This window comes from Delphinus delphis, chromosome 2 (assembly GCF_949987515.2).
Source record: "Delphinus delphis chromosome 2, mDelDel1.2, whole genome shotgun sequence".
Classification (NCBI taxonomy): Eukaryota; Metazoa; Chordata; class Mammalia; order Artiodactyla; family Delphinidae; genus Delphinus; species Delphinus delphis.
In genome coordinates this window covers 40,322,128-40,347,252 of record NC_082684.1, presented here as the reverse complement: position 1 = coordinate 40,347,252, position 25,125 = coordinate 40,322,128, and the positions used below count along the sequence as shown (strand labels likewise).

The window sequence follows — 25,125 nt, the reverse complement described above, 5'->3', positions numbered from 1 at the left end:
GACATATTTCACCTTCCCAAAGACTAGTTTCTGAGCTCAGATAGGATGTACCATGCCTGTGGGCTTGACAGAAGAGTTGCTGGGTAATTGAATTAACTTCGCATATCTTCTGGGCTGCACGAAATGATAAATTAAAAACAAAACAAACAAACAAAAAGCCATTCGATTCCCTCTCCTTGTTTCTTCCTTGAAGACTTTGTAATCATTCTTAATGTGGTTAAGTTCAAGTTGTTTCCAGTTCAGGCATGGTGCAATCAGATTTCCTCACAGGGGTGCTTTTCTGCTGTCACCTCTTTGACGTCAGTAACGGTTTCCTGTTGGTTTGAACTCCCTATTCACCCTCTAGATGACTTTGTCAGAGAAGAATTATAAAACAGAGGCACTTATGAGAAATCTATTGTCTATTACTGGAGATTTCCTTTTCCTTGTCCACAGCCGGTCAACAGCACTCCACAGCTTTTGATACAGGGTTGATGTGTTACTCATTTAGAAGTAATTCCAAAGCAATTCTTAGAACTTGGCTAAGTAAGTATTGATGTGGCTCCCAGCTTAACATTGCCTTAAAGCAGTAACTAAATTAGTCATTAACTTTAAATGTTGTTTCTATTCTTTGTCTTATTTCCAAAAGGTAACCTGCATCCTCACTGTAAATACATCTTTAAATGAGATTTACATGTGTCAGTGGCAGTGACCATGGATCCTTGGTTTAAACAGAAACATCTTTCTCAGTCTGTTTATAAGAAAAAATCGACTTTGTAGAAGGGGAGAATAGCTACTATAAACAGTCTCGTTTACCATAGTGTTTGCAGTTCATAGGGGAGCACATTTGCCTTGCAATAATGATTATGGTTATTATAAATCTCTTAAAATAGAGAATATGAATTATTATCTAATATTAGGAAAATGAGAAAACTTATTTGGTCAATGTGTCTTGGCTTATCAAATCTAGTTTCGTGACCCCTTGTTACATAGTCACGTCCAAGAAAGGTAAGTTCACTTTCTCAGGTCAGGGCCATGACTATGCAGTATCAGGAAGAGCTCCTGCAACCCAGCAGCTGCCCTGGGGTCCTCCTGACTCCCTGATCCCTCGAGATTCCTGTCCTGAACCGAGGGTCGGGGAGCTGCTGCTGTAGCGGTTGCGGCTGCCGTTTCGCTCCTGTGTACTCGCCAGGCCGAGTACTCCACTAGTGGGGCACCATCTCCGCATCCACCACGTAACTGTTTGAAATTCTAAGCTTAAATCATTTCATCCTCGAACACCTGTGAGTTCAATCACCTGATTATCCCCATTTTGCCGACGAGAGTTTTGAGAGCGAAAAAATAAAGAGCGCACAGCAGGAGCTGCCTCGGCATCTCGGGCTTCCTGACTCCTGACCCCTACACTGTGCTTTCTCTTGGCTACACCAGGGACTTCAGTGCTGGGCACAAGGTCTCCCAGATGTAGCTCTGGTCCTCTTTGTGTGATGTAATAATAACAATAGAGTCTGTTTGTTGAGATCCCTGTCTGGGTCTGGGGCTGTGCCAGGCACTCGGCTTCGGTTTAATCCTCACACGATCGGTGTAGCTAGAGGTGTTATTACCCTAGATTTATAAATCAGGAAAACTCATGCCCCTTAAAAATCGGTGAATGTTTCAGTTACAATTCTCCTGGTAGCAAATAATGGAAAAACACTTAACTAGAGTCATGCAAAAAGGGAGAAGTGAAAATAAAGAATCAGAGGTACAGTGGTGTCTCGTGGAACCCAAGGGCACACAAGGGCCACGTCTCTCTGGGGACCTGAAACTGGAAGGGTGTGAGGGACCCAGGTAGTTTCCTTCTCGGCCCATTCACACTTTCTTATCTTTGCCCCATTCTTCTCCCCCATCTGTCCATCCAGGCTTCCACTGCTCTGATATACCGAGACATCTCATGTGTTGACACCACAGAGGCGGCAGCCTCAGCTCCCTAATTCATGTTTCCTCAGTTCTTGCACACAGCACAGCCTACATGAACACCTGTCTATCTCAGTTCCAATTTTCTGGGAAGGGGACTGGGGCGGGAGGCGGGGAGCAACTTGGTCCAACTTGCTGTGTGCAGGATGTCCAGCACTTACCCATGTGACGGTGCCAGGGCAGGTCTCTGAGAAAGGAAGGGCTCAATGGGCTGAGCAGACCCCTCTGAAGGTGTCTGGCACACGGACCCTAAGGGGTCTCATCCCTGGCCCGTGCTCACTCTGCACTCACCCTCCTTAGGCGACGTCACCTTGCCACAGGTACCATAGCACTTCTATCTATACTGGTGTTTTCTCTCTAACGTTTCCTCATGCAATTGTCCAACAGTTTTACCTCCTAAAAAACAGTCCTTAGGAGGGGCTTTAGGGAATGCACACTGCTTATACTGACAGCCACTTTCAGGGCAGAAGGTATTTTTATCCCCTTTGGCCTGGGGAAGTAACATCCCTGAACTGACAGTAGCCAGGGCAGACTTGGCCCAGGCTGCAGCCGGTCAATGGAACCAGGCATGTGATGACAGGAATTCTATTATTAACCAGGCACCAGCTCCTTGGCCTCCTGTAACTCACGCTGGGCTGGGCTGGGCTGGGCTGAGTGGGACAAAGGGATTTCTGAGTTGCTTTTATTCCCCCAGGTGTTCCTCACCCCATGTTAAAGACTTGCATTTGTGGTTAGTTGAATCAGGAACAAAAGAGAGGAGCAAGGGACAGACAAAGGGCTGGGCCACTTGGCTTTAGAACTGAGGTTAAGCCAGCCTGGGGGACCTTAGATTCTCTACTGTGCAGATCAGGGCAAGATTTCCCATCGAGGAGCCAGAGGCCTCGGGGAATGCCGTGCAGGTGTCCAGGCTCAGCATCTAGGAAATTGGATTTTAGAAAAACTGGAATGCTATCTACACAGGCTTAAATACAGAAACAACCGTCTGCCCTCACTGCCCAAGGTGGGATTTGGAAACTCTTCCCTGCCCCAGAAATGACTCATGGCAGCCTTAATCCACCGTGCAGTGATCCCAGCAGATGCTTCCTCTGGTTGCTTCCCAGTTGGGTTTCTTCAGCAGGACTTAGTGTTTGTCAAGTCATCAGTGAGACTAGGTCTTAAGCAGCACAGATAGTGGAGCTGTAGGCAGGAGGTGATCTTCTGCATCGTTGCTTCATTGCTGCTTTGCAAAGGGCATTTGTTCAATGTGAAAGGTTTCCAGCGTGATGGCATTCACGCCATAGGAGTAAAATGCTGTAGGAGCTGGAGTCATGGGGTTTTGTAGCCGATGTTTATTATTTGTGGCAGCCTCCAACACTACGGCAGTCTTTTTCAAGCCTAGCCCTTAGAAAGCATAGCTGCCACCTGCTTTAGCCCAGACACTGGGCCTGTAATTATGACAGAGGCCGATAGTGAATGACCGTGTGTATTCATAGGACCAACGCCCCGTTCTCAGCTGTGGGTGACCTGCGGATAGGGTGAAGGGAAGCTTCCTAACTAGCCTTGGCTTTTTTTTTTTTTTTTTGGGGGGGGGTGTACGCGGGCCTCTCACTGCTGTGGCCTCTCCCGTTGAGGAGCACAGGCTCCGGACGCGCAGGCTCAGCGGCCATGGCTCACGGGCCTAGCCGCTCCACGGCATGTGGGATCTTCCCGGACCGGGGCACGAACCCCCTGCATCGGCAGGCGGACTCTCAACCACTGCGCCACCAGGGAAGCCCAGCCTTGGCTTTTTGTACCAGCACTTGACCCTAAAAGCAGCCTCAGCACCTGGGGAACATCCCCCTTTGCACTCCCGACACCGTGCCTCACACCTGACGCTTCAGCTGTTCATTCACCTTGATTCCTGCCCCCTCCATCCCACTCCATCCTGACTCGTGCTTCCTCATCCTTCAAGGCTGGTGAATCGGCTCCTCTTCGAAGGAGAGGAGCCTCTTTATACTTTTCAGTATCTCTGAAGGTTTCTTTTTTAAAAAAAATTTTTTTATTAAAAAAAGCAGCCTCCAGGCTGCTCCGGTGTCCCTGCTCTGTTTCTGCATGATGCCCCCTGTGCCCCTCTACTGTGCTTAGCACACTGGGCTGATGTGCTCCAGCTACCAGAGCTTCCTGAGAGCAGGCCTGGGCTCTCGTTCATTTTATGATACTTGGCCCCCACCCAGGGCCTGGCATACTGTGTGCTCAGTAAACGTGTATTCCTCCTTGTTGAGACCCTTAAAGCAAGCATAAAAGGTCTCTGAGGGGACTTCCCTGGTGGTGCAGTGGTTAGGTCACGGGTTCGAGTCCTGGTCCGGGAAGATCCCACATGCTGTGGAGCAACTAGGCCCGTGCGCCACAACTACTGAGCCTGCGCTCTAGAGCCCGTGCCCGGCAACAAGAGAAGCCACCACGATGAGGAGGCCACGTGCAGCCAAAAATAAATAAATAGAGTAGTATGAAAAAAGAAAAAAAAAAAGTCTTTGAAGGACTCAGTAGACTCTATGAAGCCTGTGTGCCAGAACTCAGACCCTCTCCTCTCAGTGGAGCCCTGGGACCCAAACCAGAGCCTGCCGAGTCTCATTTTGGATGTGATTCCAACAAGCCTGATGGCCTGGTTATATCAGGCATCAGAATGGCTATGAAGGGAGAGGGTCGTTATTAGGGGCCCTGAATAATGGGCAGCCAGGGATGTGAAGGCCCCTCTTTCTGCAACTGCTTTCCTAATCCCACCTCCCACTGCCTAAGTACCTGCTCTAAGACAGTCTCAAAATTGCACTTTCCCAATCTCTCATCTTTCAGATGAAAATTAGGGAAATATGGAGGAAGCCATAGGTGACTTTGCTTTGTTTCTAATTATAAGAATAATGCACACTCATCATAGAAACCTTCAGATGGAATTTCCTGGAGGTCCAATGGTTAGGACTCCACGCTTTCACTGCCGAGGGCCCGGGTTCAGTCTCTGGTCGGGGAACTAAGATCCTACAAGCTGCACCATGTGGCCAAAAAAAGTTTTTTTAATAAAAAAATTTTTTTTAAAAAGAAACCTTCAGAGATACTGAAAAGTATAAAGAAGAGATAAATGACATACAAGATCTCACAACTGAAAGCTGACTTGTCATACATAGGTATTTTTTGGTCTTTTCTGTGCATATCTGCATCTTTGGCTGTAACTGAAATAATTCTGCACATTCATGGGTATGATCTTTTTTTTTTTCTAACTGAAAACATCTTCACCATTACAGCCACCACCAGCAGCCGCTACTGTTTATTGTGCACTTTCTAGAAGCCCCACCTGAGGACAGGTTTAATGAAAGTTCATTGCTGAGGATGGCTTCTCACTCACCCCCACTATGAGTGAATCTTTGCTGAAAGCTGGATGTTTCTGTCATTTAGCTCCGCCTCTACAAAAGAAATCATGGAGAAATTGCTACCTAATTTGAACTGCCTTGGCAGCAGACATTCTAAAATAGAGTGAACAGAACTGTATGTAAACAGAAGGTCTCTTCACAGCAGACGCATTTTGCTAGCTGATAAACATGCTTTTAGTTTTCTACCTTGTGACATTATTGTAGGTCTTTGGTAAGATGGACTATTACTTTTCATTAAAGTGTCCTGGTATCTCCTGGCTCGTTCTCCCTTCCTGCTTGCTTTAAGAGTTGCGTGTAGCCCGAGGGCTGGGAGCTGTACCCTCTGTTCTAGGTGGTGCCAGACAGGAAGTTAGAAATGAGACTCTGGGTGAAAAATAACGCATATTTTCGCAGTTCTAAAGCTTATGACCTCTTGCTGTGCGTGCCAGGCGTGCACGCCTCCCAGGAACCCGTGCATTAGTTGAGAAATCTGCCGCCAGGGCAGGTGGTGGGGCCGAGACAGAGAAGCATGACTGGGGAGGGAAGGCAGTTATGTCCTTCCCCAGATCTGGAATTTAGCCCAGGATCTGGCTTTTCAGACTTGAGATTATGAGAATTATTTTAGGAGGGAACTAGGAATGGATGCAATTTCCCTTGGAATGCCCTCATCTTGATGCCTACTGTCTTAGACGTTCTTGCTAACCCCCGCTGACTTCCAGCAGCCTAAGGGGTAGCCACTTACCTACTGACCCAGTTCTAGCAACCAGGTATTTCAAGCTGTTGGAATTCATGTGACTGCCAGTCCCAGCCATGCAAAGGTGAACAGGCCAGATGACAGAAATGTATCAGATGGACCTTCTTGCTGAGGGATGGATTGAGGCAGCTTTACCGCCTGGGGGTTCATCCGGGCCCCCTGAGGCCCCTCCAAATGAACACAGCGTCGGCATAACAATTTCTCATGCGGATGCAGCTCTTAGACCCGTCTCTATCACATGCTTACCCTCTGCGCCGCCCACTGCTAACCTGCTCCTTCCACCCGAGCCCTCCCCGTACAGAAAATAGGGAACCCCATTGCTCATCCAAGCTCGTCCCACCCAACTCGGCCTCTCCCCCTGGTCAGTCACGCTCACGGTGAAGGCCATTAGCTTAGTCAGGCGGCTTGATATATCTAGTATTCTGTTGGCTTATATTGGTCAACCTGAAGAGTTGTTTTATTGACGTTTGGTTTGGGGTTTTGTGTGCGTGAGTCTTGCCATTCCATCTTCACTCTTAAATTCTTGCTTCTCATTAGCAGAAAGAGACGTTTCATAGACCCAGAGGATTTTTTTTTTCCTTCTAATTAAGGTTTGTCTTAAAATTGGGCATAGGAGGTCATAAGTTGTAGTGTCTTCTGATTGGGAAGGGCCTGATTAAACCAGTGCTGGATCAGGAGATGAACAACAGCAGACACAATCTCTGTCCACCATTCAGCTGTGAATGCATGGCAATGCCAAACAGAGCTGGCAGCACCTGAAACCACTAATAAGGATGGCTTCTATGTGCGTATACACATCCTTCGTGAATTGGTAAGATACCAGTTTCCTTACAAAATGACCTCCCACCCTCCCACCCTCCAAAAGGATGACCACTGGCCCTGATTGCACTCATTTGGAAGGTCTCAGCTCCCACATCACTTGCTCAGAGAGACCTCCCCTGACCCCCCAAGCGGATGACACAATATCATTGCTTCCTCCACTTTTCCTTCACAGCATTGACCAGAATTTGTACATTTGCCTGTTTATGTGACTCTGTGGCTCTTTTAAAGTAATGTGTATCTCCCACGCTAGACTCTCTATGGATAGAGACTGTGTCTGTTTTGTGCCTTTTTTTACTCTCTGTTGGGTCCCCATCACCTAATTCAGCACTGGCTAACTTGGGACTCCATAAATGCTAATGAGAGGGAATGAGGAAGTCCATTGGTCTCAGAGGTTCCTGAAGCAAAGCGTTTTATGCTGTCCATCTTGGAGAATCACTTTTTAATGGAGACTTGTACACTTCTTCCATTAAGCAGTGTTACTTTCCATAGCGCTTTATTCATAACACTTGCACAGTACTTAGTACATTGACTGCAACAGTGACTTCTAAGAGCCCATTTCACCTGCTAGGTTAGAGTTCCTTCCAGATGGAGACAGCATCTCACTTGACTTTAAGTTGCCTTTTCTGATTCAGGAACCTTCTGAGGGGCCAAATAGAATTTCTAACATTGAGGCAACTCTGAGGCTGTCATTAGACTGTTGTCTGGCTGATTTGTCAAAAGTGTTTTCCTTTCTCTGTGATCATTCTCCGCCCAGGTGTGAGGACCTATCAGATGTCCCTTACTTGCTGTGATTAACCCTACATGTTCCAGACAAAAAGGCATGCACTTTTCGATTTATGCTTCTCTCTTCCAGTTTATAAAACTCAACGATTCTGGTAGAGATAACATCATCATCCTCACCTTATTAATGTTGAACATCCAAAAAAAGTTAAATTCAAGGGTACATAGTGTTTAAAGTGCAGAACTAAAACTAGAACCAAAGCCTTCTCTACTTTTTATTTAATGCAGAAATTCAAGGTTGTGTGGAATTACTTAAAGGAGATCCAGACGTTACTAGCACCACCTAGCCCCCATCCCCACCATCCCAAGGATTTAATCCACCAGACCCTCCTGCTTTGCCCTGACCCGCTGTCAGGATGTTCCATTGAGTACCTCCATTTAACAACCTCTTCTCCCCACGCCGGAGCCCAGGGTCATGTGATGCTGGCTGAATTCTAGGCTAATGGCTACACCACGTTGGATCCTCTTTTGTCTCTTTTGTGTTTGTACCCAGGATCGTCTGTTTTTTGTGATGGAGTTTGTGAACGGGGGCGACTTGATGTTTCATATTCAGAAGTCACGTCGTTTTGATGAGGCACGAGCTCGTTTCTATGCTGCAGAAATCATTTCGGCGCTTATGTTCCTACACGACAAAGGAATCATCTATAGGTGAGTTTTGGTTGCTGGTAACCCCTCTCATGATTCATCCCTGGTTCATTCCCCTGTTCAACCTGTCCTTCCATTTCTCATGATGAACAATTGAAATGGTTTTGGAATTAAATTCACCGAGCTTTGTGTGTCCATTAGAATGAATGAATAACACAGCGATTAACAATGCCTGCGAACTAAAACCTGCCCCTGTGTGGTATTCGTAAAATAGGCTTGAGAGTCTCAGAAGAGACTGTTCAAGAACTTGTTCGGCTGGAGTTTTCTAAGGCCAAACCCTGCAAAGGGCTGAACACGTGGCTGCTCTCTTTTTTCTGTTTTAACCTTGAGAGTGATTCGTTCCATGTTCAGAATCCATGCCTGAACTGCAGAGCATGGATGCCTCTTGCGCTAAATTGCTGTGATTAGGAATCACAGTCCAATGAGCTTGCGGCTTACCAGTCCAGGAGCCAAGAGGTGACCTGCTGATGGCAGTGTCCTCCTGCTTGATGATACCTATCACTTGAAGCCCCCTCCCAAATATTGTTTGATTCCATTTCATGACACACAGTCTTTTGATCGTAATATATCATACGTTAAATGGGCTTGAAATCTGGTTGATGTTGTTAGATCTCAGAGCTCAGGGGAGATCAAATTAAACTTTAGTCAGACACAAAGCTGAGTAAAGTGGAAAATGTAATAGTGAGTGTTAGATCATTTTTATTCTTAAATTTCCCTTTTTTCCTCTGTTGAAAATGTCATCCTGCTCTTTACATCACATTATGACTTAGTTGCCACACATACTCCTTTTTTTTCCCCCTCTTGAGAAGCAATTGTTTCTTTCCCTTGAGAAAAATTCTGTCTCATGTTAGGCACATGAATGTTGAAGGAAAGAATTTCCTGACTGTTTATTAGCTTGCTAAAGGCTCTTCCTTTCGTGAGCTCGTGACAGCATGAACATCATTATTAAAGTGTGAGAGAGCTTTAAAAACTGAATATTCCTAAGTACCCTGGGAGAAAAAAGTAGGAAAAGAGAAGTGAGACAGTAAAGAATGCAGTAGGACTGGTCGATGGTACCAGAAAGAAGTGGGAAAACAAGAAGGTAGAGCAGGCACTGCGCAGAAATGTCTTCTAGTGAATTCACACTGGAGAACATGAAACCTCAAGTAGACACAGCTCTTCTGTCACAGCCCCCGCTGTGAAGTAGAAGAGGGGGGACAGCACGGGGAGCCAGGCTGGATAGCCAGCAGTGGGGTCGTCCCTTGAAGGTCCTAAGGAATCTCCGCTCATTCCTAAGTCCTGAGGCGGCCCCAGGTCACTTTGGATGGCCTGTGCTTTGAGCTTTCTCAACCAGGACTTGATGTTCTCCTGGCGGCTCCAGCAGGGCGTTTCTCCTGTCTCAGCCCTCCGCCCAGCGCATGATTGGTGGTGGTTGCTGACATGATCTCTGGTGCTGGAGGGAGTTCTAGGTCCTTCCTGGTGGTGGTATCGGACTCTGGGCTGTGTGTTCCACATTTGTTCTCCTCTCCTTGCTTTAGCTACCCATCTCTGCTCTGTTTAGCCCAGGGAGAGCCTTCCCCACATTTAATTTTTAAGAGTAACCACTTCCCTATTGGACAGGAACTTGTGTTGTAAATTTAAAAAGATTAACAATGGCAACAAGAGCTAAACAGAGTACTTGTTACAGGCCTAGTACTTGACCTGAATTTCTCCCTTAATCCTCCCAACAATGGTATTATACAACAATAATATTACTTGTGTTACTTAGATGAATTACTAATCTTCAAATGAGTTAATAACCAGACTATTAACTGGTAGTGAAGCCAGAATTCAAATTATGTTTTTAACCACTGGGCTATACTGTCTCCTCAGGAGAGACTTGAAGGCTTAGAGTACAACCTTAAAGTAAACTGTCAGGTGAAGAGTGGGTTTCTTACTCCCCTTTTGGTGATAGGGCGACTTTGATTTGTGAAAATGAGGCAGAATGGGTGTCTTAGTCCATTCAGGCTGCTGTAACAAAATAGCACAGATTAGGTGGCTTATAAACCACAGAAATTTATTTCTCATAGTTCTGGAGACTAGAAGTCCAAGATCAAAGAACCAGCATGGTCATGTTTGGTGAGGGCCCTCTTCCTGGCTCCTAGCTGGTACCTTCTCACTGTGACCTCACGTGGTGGAAGGGGCCAGGGATCTCTTTGGAACCCCTTTTATAAGGCACTAACCCTATTCATCAGGGCCCCACCCTCATTACCTAAGCACCCCTCAAAGGCCCTACCTACTAATACCATCGCCCTTTGAGGTTAGGATTTCAACATAATGTGGGGGAGGGAGGACACAAACATTCAGACTAGCAGTGGGGAAAAGCAGTAAGGCCTAAATCATTTTCTTGAATACTCAGGCTTTTCATAAGCACTGTATTACCTTGATGCGAGGCACATACTAGATGACCTGTGTGGGATGTCAGATGGAGACTGCCTCTCCATCTCCCTGTTTCATTTGTCTTGAAATATAGAGGATGGACGTTGTAGCCTGATGTGGTTTCTGGTGAAGCAGTTATCAGCCCACATCTTGAGAAATTTTATTTCAGTTCTTGATATTGTGGTTCAAATCTGAGAATTTAATTCACTCTTTGACTTGAATTCCATGTTCAGGCTCTAACTGATATGGTTGACTTTGAAGGGAACACATTTAATTAGGATAGATTCCAAAGCTATTTTTATCCTGTGGATTTATTTCATGGGATAATTTAATTCCATTCAGGGTACTGGCCTGAGAGCAGAGTCTTAAGGATAAGCCTTTGAAAACCAAGTCCTTGTAATTCACAGAGAGCAAAGGGTACATTTGGGTCACAGAGGGTGTGAATTTGATCCAGAGAGCACAGTGAGAAATGTGGGAGCACAGGACAGCCTTGTTTATCATACATGTCCTGGGATGGCCTTTATCAGAGCTAAAAAGATGAATGATGCCTGAATGATGCCTCTGATCTCTCCAAATAGAGCTGTTGTTGTTTGGCTGTTTTATGTTTTTGTTTTTTTCTGGGGGAGGTGTTTCTTTTGCAGCAAGTTACAAAGATGGTACCATTTGCAAGTCATCATCAAATGGGACTTTAGAAAGTAGTGCCTTATGCCTTTCTTCTCTCTCTCAGCGGACTGTGCCTTGTGTGAGAGGAGACAGGCCAGTTACATTCAAGCGCTTTTCTGCTTGTGTTCTGACCCTGATTCTCAGATGTGTTCACTTGCGTTCCATGGAGGAGCAGAAGCCCAGCTCTTGGGAGTTACAGCAAGAAAAGAGTCTGCCCCTTTGCCTTTGGTTGGAAGGTCTGGAGCCTTGCTGTGGCCCACAGACCAAGAAAAGAGAGGGCTGCGAAATAAGCAGTCAGTCACTTTGCTAAGGGAAAACAAGACTATTCAGTCCTTTGTCTGGGGCTTATTGGCTGACTGGAATCCCAGACAGTGCTCATGAATAATTTACATGGGCACTGACTTTTTTCCAGAGTCAAGCCCTACAGAAATGGGGAAAACAAAGAGGCACGCATCCCATTTACCTGCCTGCCAGCATTATGGGCACCGTTCTCTATGTGTTTCATAAACTGCGTTAGGGGAGAACTCAGACATCATTTGACGTGTCAACCCCTAACTCCCAAAGCCAGCCAGCACACGTTGGATTTGCTGTTTCTGACAAAGCATGGAATGTATCTAAAATAGGTTGAGGGCTTCCCTGGTGGCGCAGTGGTTGAGAGTCCGCCTGCCAATGCAGGGGACACGGGTTCGTGCCTCGAAGATCCCACATGCAGTGGAGCGGCTGGGCCCGTGAGCCATGGCCGCTGAGACTGCGCGTCCAGAGCCTGTGCTCCGCAACGGGAGAGGCCACAACAGTGAGAGGCCCGCGTACCGCAAAAATAAAATAAAATTTAAAAATTTTTTTAAAAAATAAAATAAAATAGGTTGAGTGAAGAAGAATTTATAGAAGAGCCCAGCTGAAGTTTTGATTCCTCCTTCCCAGGTTATACTTGAACACAGCACATTTCAACATATACTTTTCAACTTATGCGTCTGACTGCTTTGTGCCCTGTGCAGTTCTCATCATGCGGGCTGCATGGATATCAATGGTAATTTGCCCTCCCATCGTCCAGATGTGGAACTGGCCACAGAGGCTGACTGCCAGACCTGACATATTGTTTTGTACTCATATACTTATACAGTACATTAACTTTTAAAGAAAATCACTTTTGATTTCTCCTCAAATTAGAGAACAATCACTACCTAATTTGACTTTTTTTCCCCATAAATTCAGAATTTGGAAAGATTAGCAATCTCCCTGCCAGATGAGATCTATCAAGCTAGTCTCTGAGCACAGCTGTGAGACATTGTATCTGCATGAATACACCAACCTCTATATCATCTGACTCTTGTTTCTCAAAGATGCCATAAGGGACCATCAGGTTCCTTGCTGACTCCACATACCTGTGTGATCTGAAGTTAGCTGAGTACCATTTTGCTTAGAGAGGCCATGCTGAGAGAGGCCACCTCTGTGAGTATTGCTTTCATGTTTAAGAATTCACAGGTCAGGACTTCCCTGGTGGTCCAGTGGTTAAGACTTTGCTTTCCAACGCAGGGGGTGAGGGTTTGACCCCTGGTCAGGGAGCAAAGATCCCAGGTGCCTCACAGCCAGAAAACCAAAACATAAAACAGAAGCAATATTGTAACAAATTCAATAAAGACTTTAAAAATGGTCCACATCAAAATAAAATTAAAAAAAAAAAAAGAATTCACAAGTCATCTGTTTCCAGATCAACTTATGTGTTGGGTCCATGGTGAATATCATATGCTTGAGTCATTGTTCTCTGATATCTAGCTCTTCCCCCTCTTGAAAATTGTGGCAACACCTGTCTGATTCCCATTTCCGGGGACCTTTCTTACTCCTAAGTATTTATCAGAGTTTCAGAGTCCCCAGATGTCTTTCATTTGAGCCTGGAATTCTGGACTCCTATCTACAGTGGAATTCGATTCTATACTTGTATTTATTCTACTCACTCTAGTGAGAAAGGTGGTCTTTTTAGATAAAGTTGAAAGTCAAATTTAGGAGCTCTGTTTTCCCTTTGCCATGTGATAACATCATTCTTTCTGCTCCAAGAAGTAGGTCTACTCTTTCTTGATCTGTGTGCTGCAAAGACAGCCACAAATTGTCGTGTTTTTATCTTCATATAGTCCTTGTTTTTTCAGGAAGTGCTAGCCGTGGGATTTTCAATACATTAGTAACTTTCACTTCGGATTTTGGCTGTGAGCTCTTACTCAGGGTTATTACTGGAGCTCCAAACATTTTAGTCCTATTCCTGCCTTCTCTCTTCTTAGCTTGTTATGCATGTTCTGCCAGATGATGGGCTCATTCAGTGCCTGCTCGTCCGTCACCAGAAAGTGACTTCAATCCCTAACTCCTGAGATCTTTTTTCAAAGGTGTGCTGGGGAGCTCTGAGGATTTCCAGCTTACTAAAATAGCTTGACATGTCCCCCAAATGAAACTCATCAGCCCCTATTCTCCTCCCTTGCACAGCCTTTGGGGACGTTTGACAAGAATTTATTGAGCATTGACTCTGTGCCAAGGATATGGTTACTGTGATAAGCAAAAACAAAAGTGCTCCCTTGTGGAGAGTATGGTCTAGTGAGGGAGAAAGACATCAATCACATAATCATACTAATAGAAAATCACAACTGTGACCAGTGCTGTGAAGAAGAGGAATGCATTGCAATGAATGAGAACCTCTCATCGGGTGATTCAATCTGGTCAGGGGAAGGTGGAAGATTTTCCTAAGGAAGTGACTCATGAGCTGAGGTAACTAGTAAAGAGTGAAGGAAAGAGCGTTCAAGACAGAAGGAATAGCAAATGCAAGTGCCCAGTGTCAGGAGGGAGCATGGCAAGCTCAAGGGCTTTTAGAGAAGTCCAGTGTGGTTGGAATTTAGGAGGCATATCTTCCCACAACTGACGTTTCAATATCCTAATGTGGTCACTGTCCTCTGATGACTTTGAGATTTTTTAGGCACTCCTTATAAATAATTTATTTAAAAATTGGGTAAGGCTAGTCATGTTGTCAGTCCCTGGAGGAGCCATTCACTCACAGTGAGTTTCTTGTGTCCAAATCTATGTGTTTGTTTTCAAAAATGGAATTATAAAGTGTCAGAACCAGGTGAGACCTACAAGATTACTTAGTGCCGAGTTCCCGGTTAACAGATGAAAGAATTCAAGTCTGAAACATCCAAACAATAAATTGCTTCTCAGAATGGATGTTTTCTTAGGATGGCTCACTTGCAGCTTGTTTTTTCATCTCCAGAAAAAAAATATTGCCATTAGAAAATTTTGTTTCAATCTTCCACATACTGCTGGCCTGAAGGGCTAAGCAAGACATTCGGAAGCATGTGATATTGTTCGCTCCATTTCAGTGAGGAAAATGCAGTTGAGCTCAGAACATTAATTACTGAGCTCCCGCTTGTGTTAGGAGATATAGATACAAAATGAGTAGATGTGTTGTCTGCCCTCTGAGGTGCTTTCTGTGGGGTGGGAGAGATGGCCCGTAAATAATAGCAAATGGGCTCCAAAACTGGAGTATGCCCAGGGCATTATGGGAGCACAGAGCATGGCCACTTAGCTTAAGATGGAGATTTAGGCAAACTTCCTATGGGAGGGGATGCCTGAGCTGAGTGTGGAAAGTTAAAAGCTGAATAAAATTAAGTAGGGTGTTTAGGTAGGGCGCAGACTTGAACAAAATCTGAGAAGTGTGAAAGTCCCTGGTGAATCTGTGGGTGGAGTGGAAAACTACTAGAATTTTGGTAGTACTAGAGCCTAAAGGTTGAAGTATGGTGGAAGAATAAGGCCAGAGGGCTTGACAGAAATGAAGTTATGCAAGGCTTAACATTCTTGAGAAGTATGAATTCTGTATCACTTAGAATTTGACACCATTGCCTGTCACAGGAAATATAAAATGACAGTGGCTTAAACTAAACAGAAATGTATTTCTCTTCCCTGTAAGGAATCTGGAGGTAGGGTGTCCAGCTCTACCATTAAAGCTCCATGGAGTCCTCAGGGACGCAGATTTCTATCTTTTCTATTCTGCCGTCTCCAAGGTCACCTCATGGTCTAAGATGGTTGCTGCAGCTCCAGAAGTCATCTCTGTATTCCAGTTCCAGGCAGTAAGAAGGGCAAAGGGCACTCCTTCCAGCTGAGTCAGCTTTCTTTAAGGATCCTTCCTGAACTTCCACACAATACTTACCATGGAATTGTCCAGAACTTGGTCACATGGCTGTACCTAGCTTCAGTGAAGGCTAGGAAATTACTACATGGCTATGTTCTAACTAAAAATTGAGTTTCTCTTATTAAGGAAAAAGAAGGAGAATAGTTATTTGATAGAAAACCTGCACTGTCAGGTACAGATTTCATACCAGGAGATTTGGCTTTATGTAGCAGGTAAAGGAGAGTCTTTGAAGAATTTTCAGCAAGTTGCATGACATGAGTGAGTGGATTTATGTTTTACATGTATTTGGCAGGGGTGGGGGGAGTGTGTGGACATGTGCATGTGGGCAGCAGGGGAAGGTTCAGTTTGTGGCTGTTACGGTGCTCTGGGTAAGAAGATAAGGAGGCTCTGAACTAAGATATTGGCGGTAGGGCTGAGGAGAAGGGCATACGTTTATGAGATACCAGCAAGTAGAACAGACAGGGCTTAGTGACTAGGTGGACCCAGGGCATGAATGAGAAACCTGGGGTCATTGCTAGGTATTTAGTTAGAAGTTTGAATAGATGATGGATGGTACCGTTAGCTAGGAGAGACCATGAGCCTTGGAAGAGATCTCAGCAGAAGATGAAGATGAGAACTAGAAACATAAGATGTCAGGTACTTGAGACACATTCCAGTGGAAATGCTAAATGGGCAGATGGGTTTGAGTCTGAAGCCCAGTGAAGGGGGGCCGGAACTAAATATTTGGAAGTCATCAGGACATAGCTGTTAGTTCAGATCATAGGACTGGATGAGATCATCCAACAACAGTGTCTTAAATGGAACACTGAGCTAAAGACAGAACCCTAGGGAATCAGGCCCCATTGGGAAGCCGCCTAAATTTGGCTGTGTGGTTACACAAAATACTGATATACTGCATCATTTAGAGTACGTGTCCCCAAAGTAAAATTCCATTTAAAATATAATGCTACAAAAAAAATAGAAAAGCATCACTTATTTTAAAGTAAGTTTGAGAGGCAGCATATATTCTTTGAACTGAAAGAATGCTGGGCCTGGTTTTCAGAAGGACCTAGGTGCTAGTCCCAGCCCTGCTTCATACTGGTCCTGAGGATGTGGGTGGGTGGCTGAACACTCTGAGCCCGTTTGCCCTTCTGTCCAATGGGGTACCATTGACATAGCTTTCCTGTAGGGTGTTGATGAAGCTCCAGTCAGGTGGAAATGTGAAAGCTCCTTGAAACATGCCACGTCGATAGAGATTATTCTTTGCATACATGCTATCAGCAGATTTGCACTTTCTCTGTAGCATAGGCTTGAGCTGAAACTTTGCTCGTGATGCGTCCTCAAAAATAGAGAATTCTTCACAGAAATTGGAGTTGTGGCTTGTAAAAATCAACCCTCTGAAGACCAATCTTTTTTGGAGGCATGGGGATCGTCAAATAATCCTTTATTAAATTATTTTTCTTTGTAGTTCTTGTAGCTGGGAATTTCACCACACCACTGTTGATGTCATCTATGATGTTGTGAGGGGGGCAGCCGTCAACATTGCAGCCCACAGATGGGCAGTCCCCAGGATCTCTTTAATGCTTCCAAAGAGTTCTCTAGCTAAAGATAGATGCCACATCTGTCATGCAATGTTGACAGTCTCATCAAAAGTGATGCTGCCACTCTGTTTGATGTTTTTCTGCTTCTTTCTGTCTCTTGGTGATTCCTTGAGGGCTTTGATGACCAGAGGCAGAGGCAGAAGGTACCATCTTAATCTGGGCCTGTCTGTTCTGAATGGTCAGTTTCACTGTAATCCTCAGACCCTTCCAATCACCAGTTGCCTTGGTGATGTCATTACCAACCTTTTTTTGTTGTTGTTGTTTTTTGTTTTAAATGCCAAACATTTTTTTTTGATGTTGGGGGTAGGAGTTTATTAATTAATTAATTTATTTTTGCTGTGTTGCATCTTCGTTTCTGTGTGAGGGCTTTCTCTAGTTGTGGCAAGCGGGGGCCACTCTTCATCGCGGTGCGCAGGCCTCTCACTATCGCGGCCTCTCTTGTTGCGGAGCACAGGCTCCAGACGCGCAGGCTCAGTAGTTGTGGCTCATGGGCTTAGTTGCTCCGCGGCATGTGGGATCCTCCCAGGCCCGGGCTCGAACCCATGTCCCCTGCATTAGCAGGCAGATTCTCAACCACTGCACCACCAGGGAAGCCCATTACCAACCTTTTCTGGAGACAGACCCAGGGGGCCGATCTTGGGGACCAGAGCAGGTGTGGCACCAAATTCCCCATCAATGCACCTCAGGTATACGACTTTGATCTCGTTGGGGTCGAACTTAGGCAGCATGGTGGAGGCAGCTGGTGTCAGATGAACCGGGATTCAGGATGAATGAAGAAAGTTGCGCCCTGGCCTCCTCTGAGCCAAAAGCTGAAAGGGGACCAATCTTTTTACAGTAAACTAAATCTGATTATGCTTTCCTTTCAAGCCAAATAATTTTCTTTGCATTTTAGCCATATTTTGATATCATGTATAGTTAATATAGTTACCATGTAGTTATCATAAGTCCTTAAGATAGTTGCCTTAGGAAGCCCTGGAGCACTGGGGACATATTGTAAAACTTGAAGACTATACTGTTGCATCTTGTTTAAATGTCAGCTGCCTCTCTAATGTATAGGGGAAACAGTCGAACTCATTTTGAGTTTACTTTTTCTGGTATTGAAGCAAAATTTTCTTTTGTTCATTTGAGGGGCGATTCAAGAACATTTTTGGACCATCACTGGAGTAAATATCCTGGTACAGTTTCTCCAAGGATCCAGATTAATGACAGAAAGAAATTTCAGCCCTGAAACACTTTGTTTCTGCACTTCACTTATTAGATCAGAATACTGATCCTGGCATACATCATCCGTGTTTGACCTTTGCATGAACAAAGGCTGTGGTTATTTGGGACTAATTGATACATGTGTTAATTGATTCCACTGGCTAATGAAATCAGACCACCAGTCTTGCTGTATTCCCCACCAAATTGATCCAGCAATCTACTGCTTCATTATAATTAAACACAATCTTGGATTCATTTGCTAAGCTCTAAAAATATAATCGTTGATCTTTAGGTACCAGATGAACACTGCCATTTGTAAAAAGTGATTCAGTTGTACAGTTAAACAAATGCCTACTTAATGCAAAGCTTTATGTCACACCTTCAGAGACTAAAAGAAGAATAAAGGAAGGCCTCGCCCTCTAGCTTGGGTTACTTACTCATTCCTTTCACACTTAGGTGTTGAGTACACATCGTGGGCCAGGCACTGTTCAAAGCTCTGGAAATAAAGCTACGCTACCCTCCAGGAGCTTAAATTCTAGCACAGGTAGTCAGACAAGCAACAAGTATGTTGAGTGTCGGGGTGATAAACTCCGTGGAGAAAAAGCTATGTCAGGGAAGATAAAGTTTGAGGACAATGGTTTTACTGTTTACACAGAGGATTAAGAAAGGCTTCTCTTGTAAGGGCTCTTTGAGCAGATGAGCAGAGACCTAAGGATGCGAGGAAACAGGCTCTCTATGAATAACGGGGGGAAAAGCATTCTGGGTGGAAGGAACGGCAGGGACACTGTGGGAGGGGCATGTGCTCTTTGAGGTCAAGGATGGCTGGACAGAGAGGTATGGGGCAGAGCGGAGGAGATGATCCGAGCTCTCTCCCTGATTCTGCCACACAGAATAATAGCCATGTGTGCTGAGCATTTATCTCATGAGGACAAACACCTCTGTAAAGGAGTTGTACCTATTTAATATTGCCTTCTTATGACATCTCTCCAAGGAAATGGTGTCAACCTTCTTTTACAGATAAGGAAACTTGAGGCTCTGGGAAGTAACTCTCTCAAGGTCATGCAGCCTGTGGTGGAACTCTATCATCCCACCTCAGGTTTGAATCCAGGAAGGTGCCAGTTCCTCCAACCTCCAGGCCTTGGGACATGCATTTCCCTTTGCCTGGAACGCTTCTCCCTCTCTCTGCCAAGGGAATGCCTGCTGATCCCTGCAGTCTCTGCTTAGATTGTCACCTCTAATGGGAAATTCTCCTGGACCCCCTTGCCCCCCATCTCCGTCTGGGTTGGGTGCCCACCCTCTCTGCTTGCACGGTGTCCTGTAATACCCTTCCCTCAGCATCCTTCCTGGCCTATGCCTCTCTGCGTATGGGCTGCCTCGTGAGAGCAGGAACCATGCCTCTTTAACTCAGTATCTATCACCACTATTATACTGGTCCAAACCCATGATTTGCTGAGAAATCAAGGTCGTTTTTTTTTTTTTTAATAAATGAATGCCTTTTGAGAATTTGACCTACTGAGAAGAATGTTTGAGCATCCATAATAGTATTTTTCAAATGATCGTTTTAATTCTTACGGATTTAAAAATTTTGGATTTTCATTTTGATGATAACATACATCTTTCACTCACTATAAAGAAAAAATTTCTTCCTTGTAATTGTAATTCTCAAGTGAAAGATATTTCATAGGAAAAGACATGTCTATCAGTGTTTCTTCACATGTTCTTTCAAAAGGAGCTGTACGGTACTTGGGTTTGAGAAACAGTGGTGGTCTCTGCCACGACCCTTCTACACTGGATGACTTAGATCCATAGAATTTGTAGAAAACTTAAGTTGTATACTTTTCTGCTTTAGGTGATTCTAATTCCTCTGAGATTTACATCAGGTCTGTCTGCTATGTTCAGAGGACTTCAACAGTAATCTGTTCCATTTTTTTATGCCTTTCTGCTAAAAGGAAAGGTAAAATCTTCTTCAAGATCATTTTTACAAATCAGACATTGTTTTGTAAGTTCCTTAAACCTATCATGTATATTTTACCTATATGACTATGTTAGAAATCCTGGTGATTTCACTTTTTTTACAGTTATGTGTAAGTTATCGAATATCATCAATACCCTAAAATTATTAAGGGGCTGTACAAAGATATTTTTCTCATAAAGATGTGTATATACAGTCTTGGGTATACGGGTATACATTCGTTAGTGAGAGCAATGATTTTCCCCGTGTTTTTTATTTTTAAAATAAAATTGATTCTTCTCTAATTACAAAAGTAACATATAGTAACTGTTGAAAATTTAAAATTAAATAACCTATAACCCTACCACTGAAAGATAATCATTTTCTTCAGATATATTTCCTTAGAGTTTTAAAATGTATTTACTTTAAAAAAAAAAGAAACAAAATTGAGGTCATACTGTATATACATTTTTAACCTGATTTTTTTTTCACTTAATTTGTCATGACCATTTTCCCCTATCATGAAAGTCATTTACATTCTCTTTTAAACCTAATATTACATGATACAGAGTGGTCTACCATATGGACCTACTTAATTTATAGTACCTTTAAGTTGATTTATTAATAATGGTGAATTTATTATATCCTTGTACACATCTGTTTGGATCCGTCTTTGATTCTTTTCTTGGAACGGATTCCTGGAGGTATTACTGCTGAGTCAAAAGGCATGCGTGTTATTATAACTTTTTTTCCTGGGGTTTGAGGGACCTGGGTTCCAGTTCTGCCTTGCCACTTCCGAGCTGTGGAATTTTGAGCAAGTTACGTAACCGCTATAAGCCTCAGTTTCTTCATTGATAAAATGCAGATCCTAGAAATGCACACCTGAGTGGTGCATGTGAGGCCTTTAGCCCAGAGCCTGGTATGTAGTACATGCTCAGTAATGTTCACCTTTTGAACATTCTTTGGAAAAATGCATCAGAGCACATGTTTTAATGATGAGTATTGGTGTTACCCAGTGGGTTGTATTTGTCTTTCCACTTCACGCCACCCCCACCCCTGTAGATCTTAAGTGTACAATTTGATAGGTTTTGATGAGTGTACACAATATGTAATCAATTCTCTAAATAACAGATAGAACGTTTCCATCATCCCAGAAAGTTTCCTTGTGCTCCTTTCAGTTAATCCCTAATCACCCCTATAGGCAACCAGTGTTGATTCTATATAGATAGTATAGGATGTGCATATCCATATTAGGATCCTGAAAACAAAACCACTTCTCAGCAATGTCCTTGTGAGTGTAAGAGGATGGGGTTCTTTAAGGTGACTTTGTGAGTGCAGTGATGGTCATGGTTCAGAAGAAGCCCCCCAGAAGACCTCATTCCTTGTCAGCTTTATTCTCTGTAGAGAAAATAGTTCAAGAGGATGTTTATCAGCACATCAACAGTGGTTGTCTGAGTATCTGAGGGAATGTAGGTGGTTTTTATTTCCCTTTTAATGCTTTTCAAATGTTCTACATTGAACAAACATTGTCTTTTTAATCATTAAAAATATTATTTTCAAAAGGGAATCTCAAATATGATATTGAATATACCCCAATACGAGTTTTGCAACGTGATTATATCAAAAATAGGTACCTTGCTGCTGCTGTACCAGTTAAGTTCTGTCAAGCCTTGGCCTTCAGGCTGTGATCACTCCTTGTCTGTGAGTCATCATCCTAGTCTACTCAGGCTTCCATAATGATCACCATAGACTGGATGACTTAAACAACAGAAATTTATGTCTATACTTGTAGAATCTGGGAAGTCCAAGAGCAAGATGCTGGCCATTTTGGTGTCTGGTGTGGCCTGTCTTCCTGGTTTGCAGACAGCCACCTTCCTGCTGTATCTTCACATGCCTGGTGGAGAAGAGACGAGAAGCAAGCTCTCTAACGTCTCTTCTTATAAAGGCACAAATCCCATCATGGGGGACCCACCCTCATGACCTTATCTAACCTGAATTACTTCCCAGAGGCCCCATCTCCAAATATGGGGTGGTCAGGGCTTCAACATATGAATTTGGGAGGTATGCAGCCATTCAGTCCATCGCAGTGGTTCATTCATACGTTTATTCAATTTTCAACATTTTCTATTATGTGAAGCAAGGTGCTTTGCAACTACTTGATAGTACAAAATCTACCTGGAAATAATTTCAGCCCTGAGGAGAATAGTACCTGCTGGAGTTGAACACACCATGGATTGACGCGAGAGAACAGCTGAGGATTAGATGAGGGCATTGTCATTCTTTTGGCTCACTGAGCTGTGTATGTTAGTCTTGGAGGGTATGTTTTCCAGTTGTGTTGAGACCAAATCCTCCTCCTGGATCCCAGTACTTAAGCCTGGCAGGAGAAATAGCTAAGCGGAACGTGGTATTATTACTGTTTGCCTTTTGATAAATAGTCTGCCTGAAGGTGGAATTTTTTCCATTGTCTTGCAAATGTCAAATTTTACTTATCAGCAAACTTCCTAAGAAGAAATATAACTTGGTGCAAGCACCCTGTTACCATTTGGCCAAAATGCCCAGACACTGATGAATTTCTGGGTTCAGCTGCAAAGAAAAGGGAGTGAAACTGACAGGCAAACTGCCCCACACCTTGGAGAATGACGTCACTGAGGGATCCGGTTCCCAAAGTGCGTGCATGGTGCTCAAAATGGGAAGGTGGCAGTTTGACTGTATGACCTTTCATTTCTCTTTCCTCCCTTGGCACTGCTCCTCCAACCTTCAGAATATCCCTCCAAACCTGCTTTTTCACATATAGAATCTCTGTCCTACATTCTTGATACTTCCCTGATCCATGTCCCACTGACACGATTTTTGAACCTTGGGATTGGAAGGGAGTTCACAGTTATATACCCTTCTTTTTCAAAGCATGAATACCTAATAGCCTGCTGAGTGGTCATTTTGTCTATATTTAAACACCTCCAAACAAAAAGGAACTTGTTCCCTCCACTTTTAGGCATCAATGACTTGGAAATTTCACCTTTGTATTGACCCAAACAGTATCTCTCAGTATCTTCCATTCTCTGGTTCTGAACCACCTATAAGGAGGAAACTGAAAAAACACAAATCTTCTACAAGAAAGCCTTTTAGATATTTGGAGGCAATCTGGTTCTTCCAACGTAGTTTACCTGTCAAAGAAGGAAATGTGATTAGTGTGATATTGTTCATTCTGGTTATCTTTTTGCAATCACTGATTTCTGAGCAATCATAAGCCATCCATGTAATTTTTCATTCTTGATTCAGTATCTGTTTGATGTGTTGCATTCTTCTCTAGTAAGATCAGCAGCGTCATAACTAGTAATTGGTTAACTAAAGTGAGTTGTGATGTTAATAGCTCACGTTATTCCTCTTAAATAAGACTTGGGCTTTAACTGAATTTTGTTGATGCTGATTATAGGGGCAGCAGGCATGGTGGGAAGTTGATTGTTGATGTGACTTTAGAATAGGCTCTTCAGGGCTTCCCTGGTGGCGCAGTGGTTGAGAGTCCGCGTGCCGATGCAGGGGACACGGGTTCGTGCCCCAGTCCGGGAAGATCCCACATGCCGTGGAGCGGCTGGGCCCGTGAGCCATGGCCGCTGAGCCTGCGCGTCCAGAGCCTGCGCTCCGCAACGGGAGAGGCCGCAACAGTGAGAGGCCCACGTACCGCAAAGGAAAAAAAAAATAGGCTCTTCAGAGTTTCCTTTTGCAAAGATGAGGCAGAGGATGAGCACAGGTGTGGGGATGGGGGAGATGAAGACCTGAACACCTCGAGTTAGAGGTACCTGTGGAACGCCTAGTCAACTGACCCATCTCAAAGTTGTAAATACCAGGCTAACGCTGAAGACAGTGGCCATAGGCTCCAGGTTGATTGCGTGGCAACAGTGTGCAAATGAGGCAGTATTGACTTACAGTTAAGAGCAAGGCTTTGGAATCAAACTTGGATTTGAAACTTACCTCCACAGTGTACTAGCTCTGTGATACTGGGTAAACTCTTTAATTCCTCTAAGTCTCAGTTTCCTAATCTATAACATGGGGATGACAGTTCTGCTTATCCCATGAGGTTATTTTGAGAATTCAATTCATGCTGCTTGTTTATCCCCATATCTGGTATCAGTTAGTTCTCCATACATGTTATCAGTTATAAAGAAGAAAATGACCCAGGGAAGAAACTTGAATAGTGAACCCATTTAAGAGGTGGACAGATTTCATAAGGAAAGGTTAAATAAATTACAGTATACCCTGCAGAATATTATACAACTATTGAAAGAGTGAATGAGTTAGATTTACATTTATTCACCTGGGTGGTTTTTTCCTGATAGATAAATCAGTGAGAAAAATAAGTTAAATGGTTCATATGCTCATTTAAGTCCCATTTTTTGCTTAAAAATAAAAAAGGTAGCAAAACCCAACTGTACATAGATATGTGCATGGAAGAAGTTGTGGGAGAGCAGATACAAAACAAGTTTGGGATGGGGTGGACAGTTATTAATTTTTCGATAGGTATCTTCATATTGTATCACACTGATTGTAGTGAGAATGTGTTACCTTTGTGATTTTTGAGAACCAATATTTTTAAATGAAATAAGCAAAAGGAGTGGGGGATGGGCAGAGGAAGAGGAGAAATCAGTCAGTAGGGAGTGAAAGGGAATTGTCAGCAAGGGAAGGGATGTTTTCCAGGGGGTGCAGGATGAAGAGCCAAGATCCTCAGGCTCTTTCTCTCATTTGTCATGGCTCTATCAGGGCTTGGCATCCAGAGCTTTGGTTTCCTTGTTCATTTTCATTTGGTATCCCTCCATTTCTGGCACATGGTATAGCAATATTTCTTCTTTCTTCTCTTCATTTCTGTTTTATTTCTAGCTACTGAG

General features: G+C 43.9%; 1 protein-coding gene and 1 pseudogene across 1 annotated transcript in view; one reads left to right on the top strand and one right to left on the bottom strand.

Annotated features, from left to right (window-relative positions):
• PRKCH (protein kinase C eta) overlaps positions 1-25,125 on the top strand; it is a 222,216-nt gene that overhangs the window by 150,735 nt on the left and 46,356 nt on the right. The window contains exon 10 of the mRNA XM_060004442.1: positions 8,138-8,292. Within this exon, the coding sequence (XP_059860425.1) occupies positions 8,138-8,292 (155 nt within the window). The remainder of the gene's footprint in view (positions 1-8,137; positions 8,293-25,125) is intronic.
• LOC132421160 (large ribosomal subunit protein uL11-like) lies at positions 16,849-17,834 on the bottom strand (annotated as a pseudogene).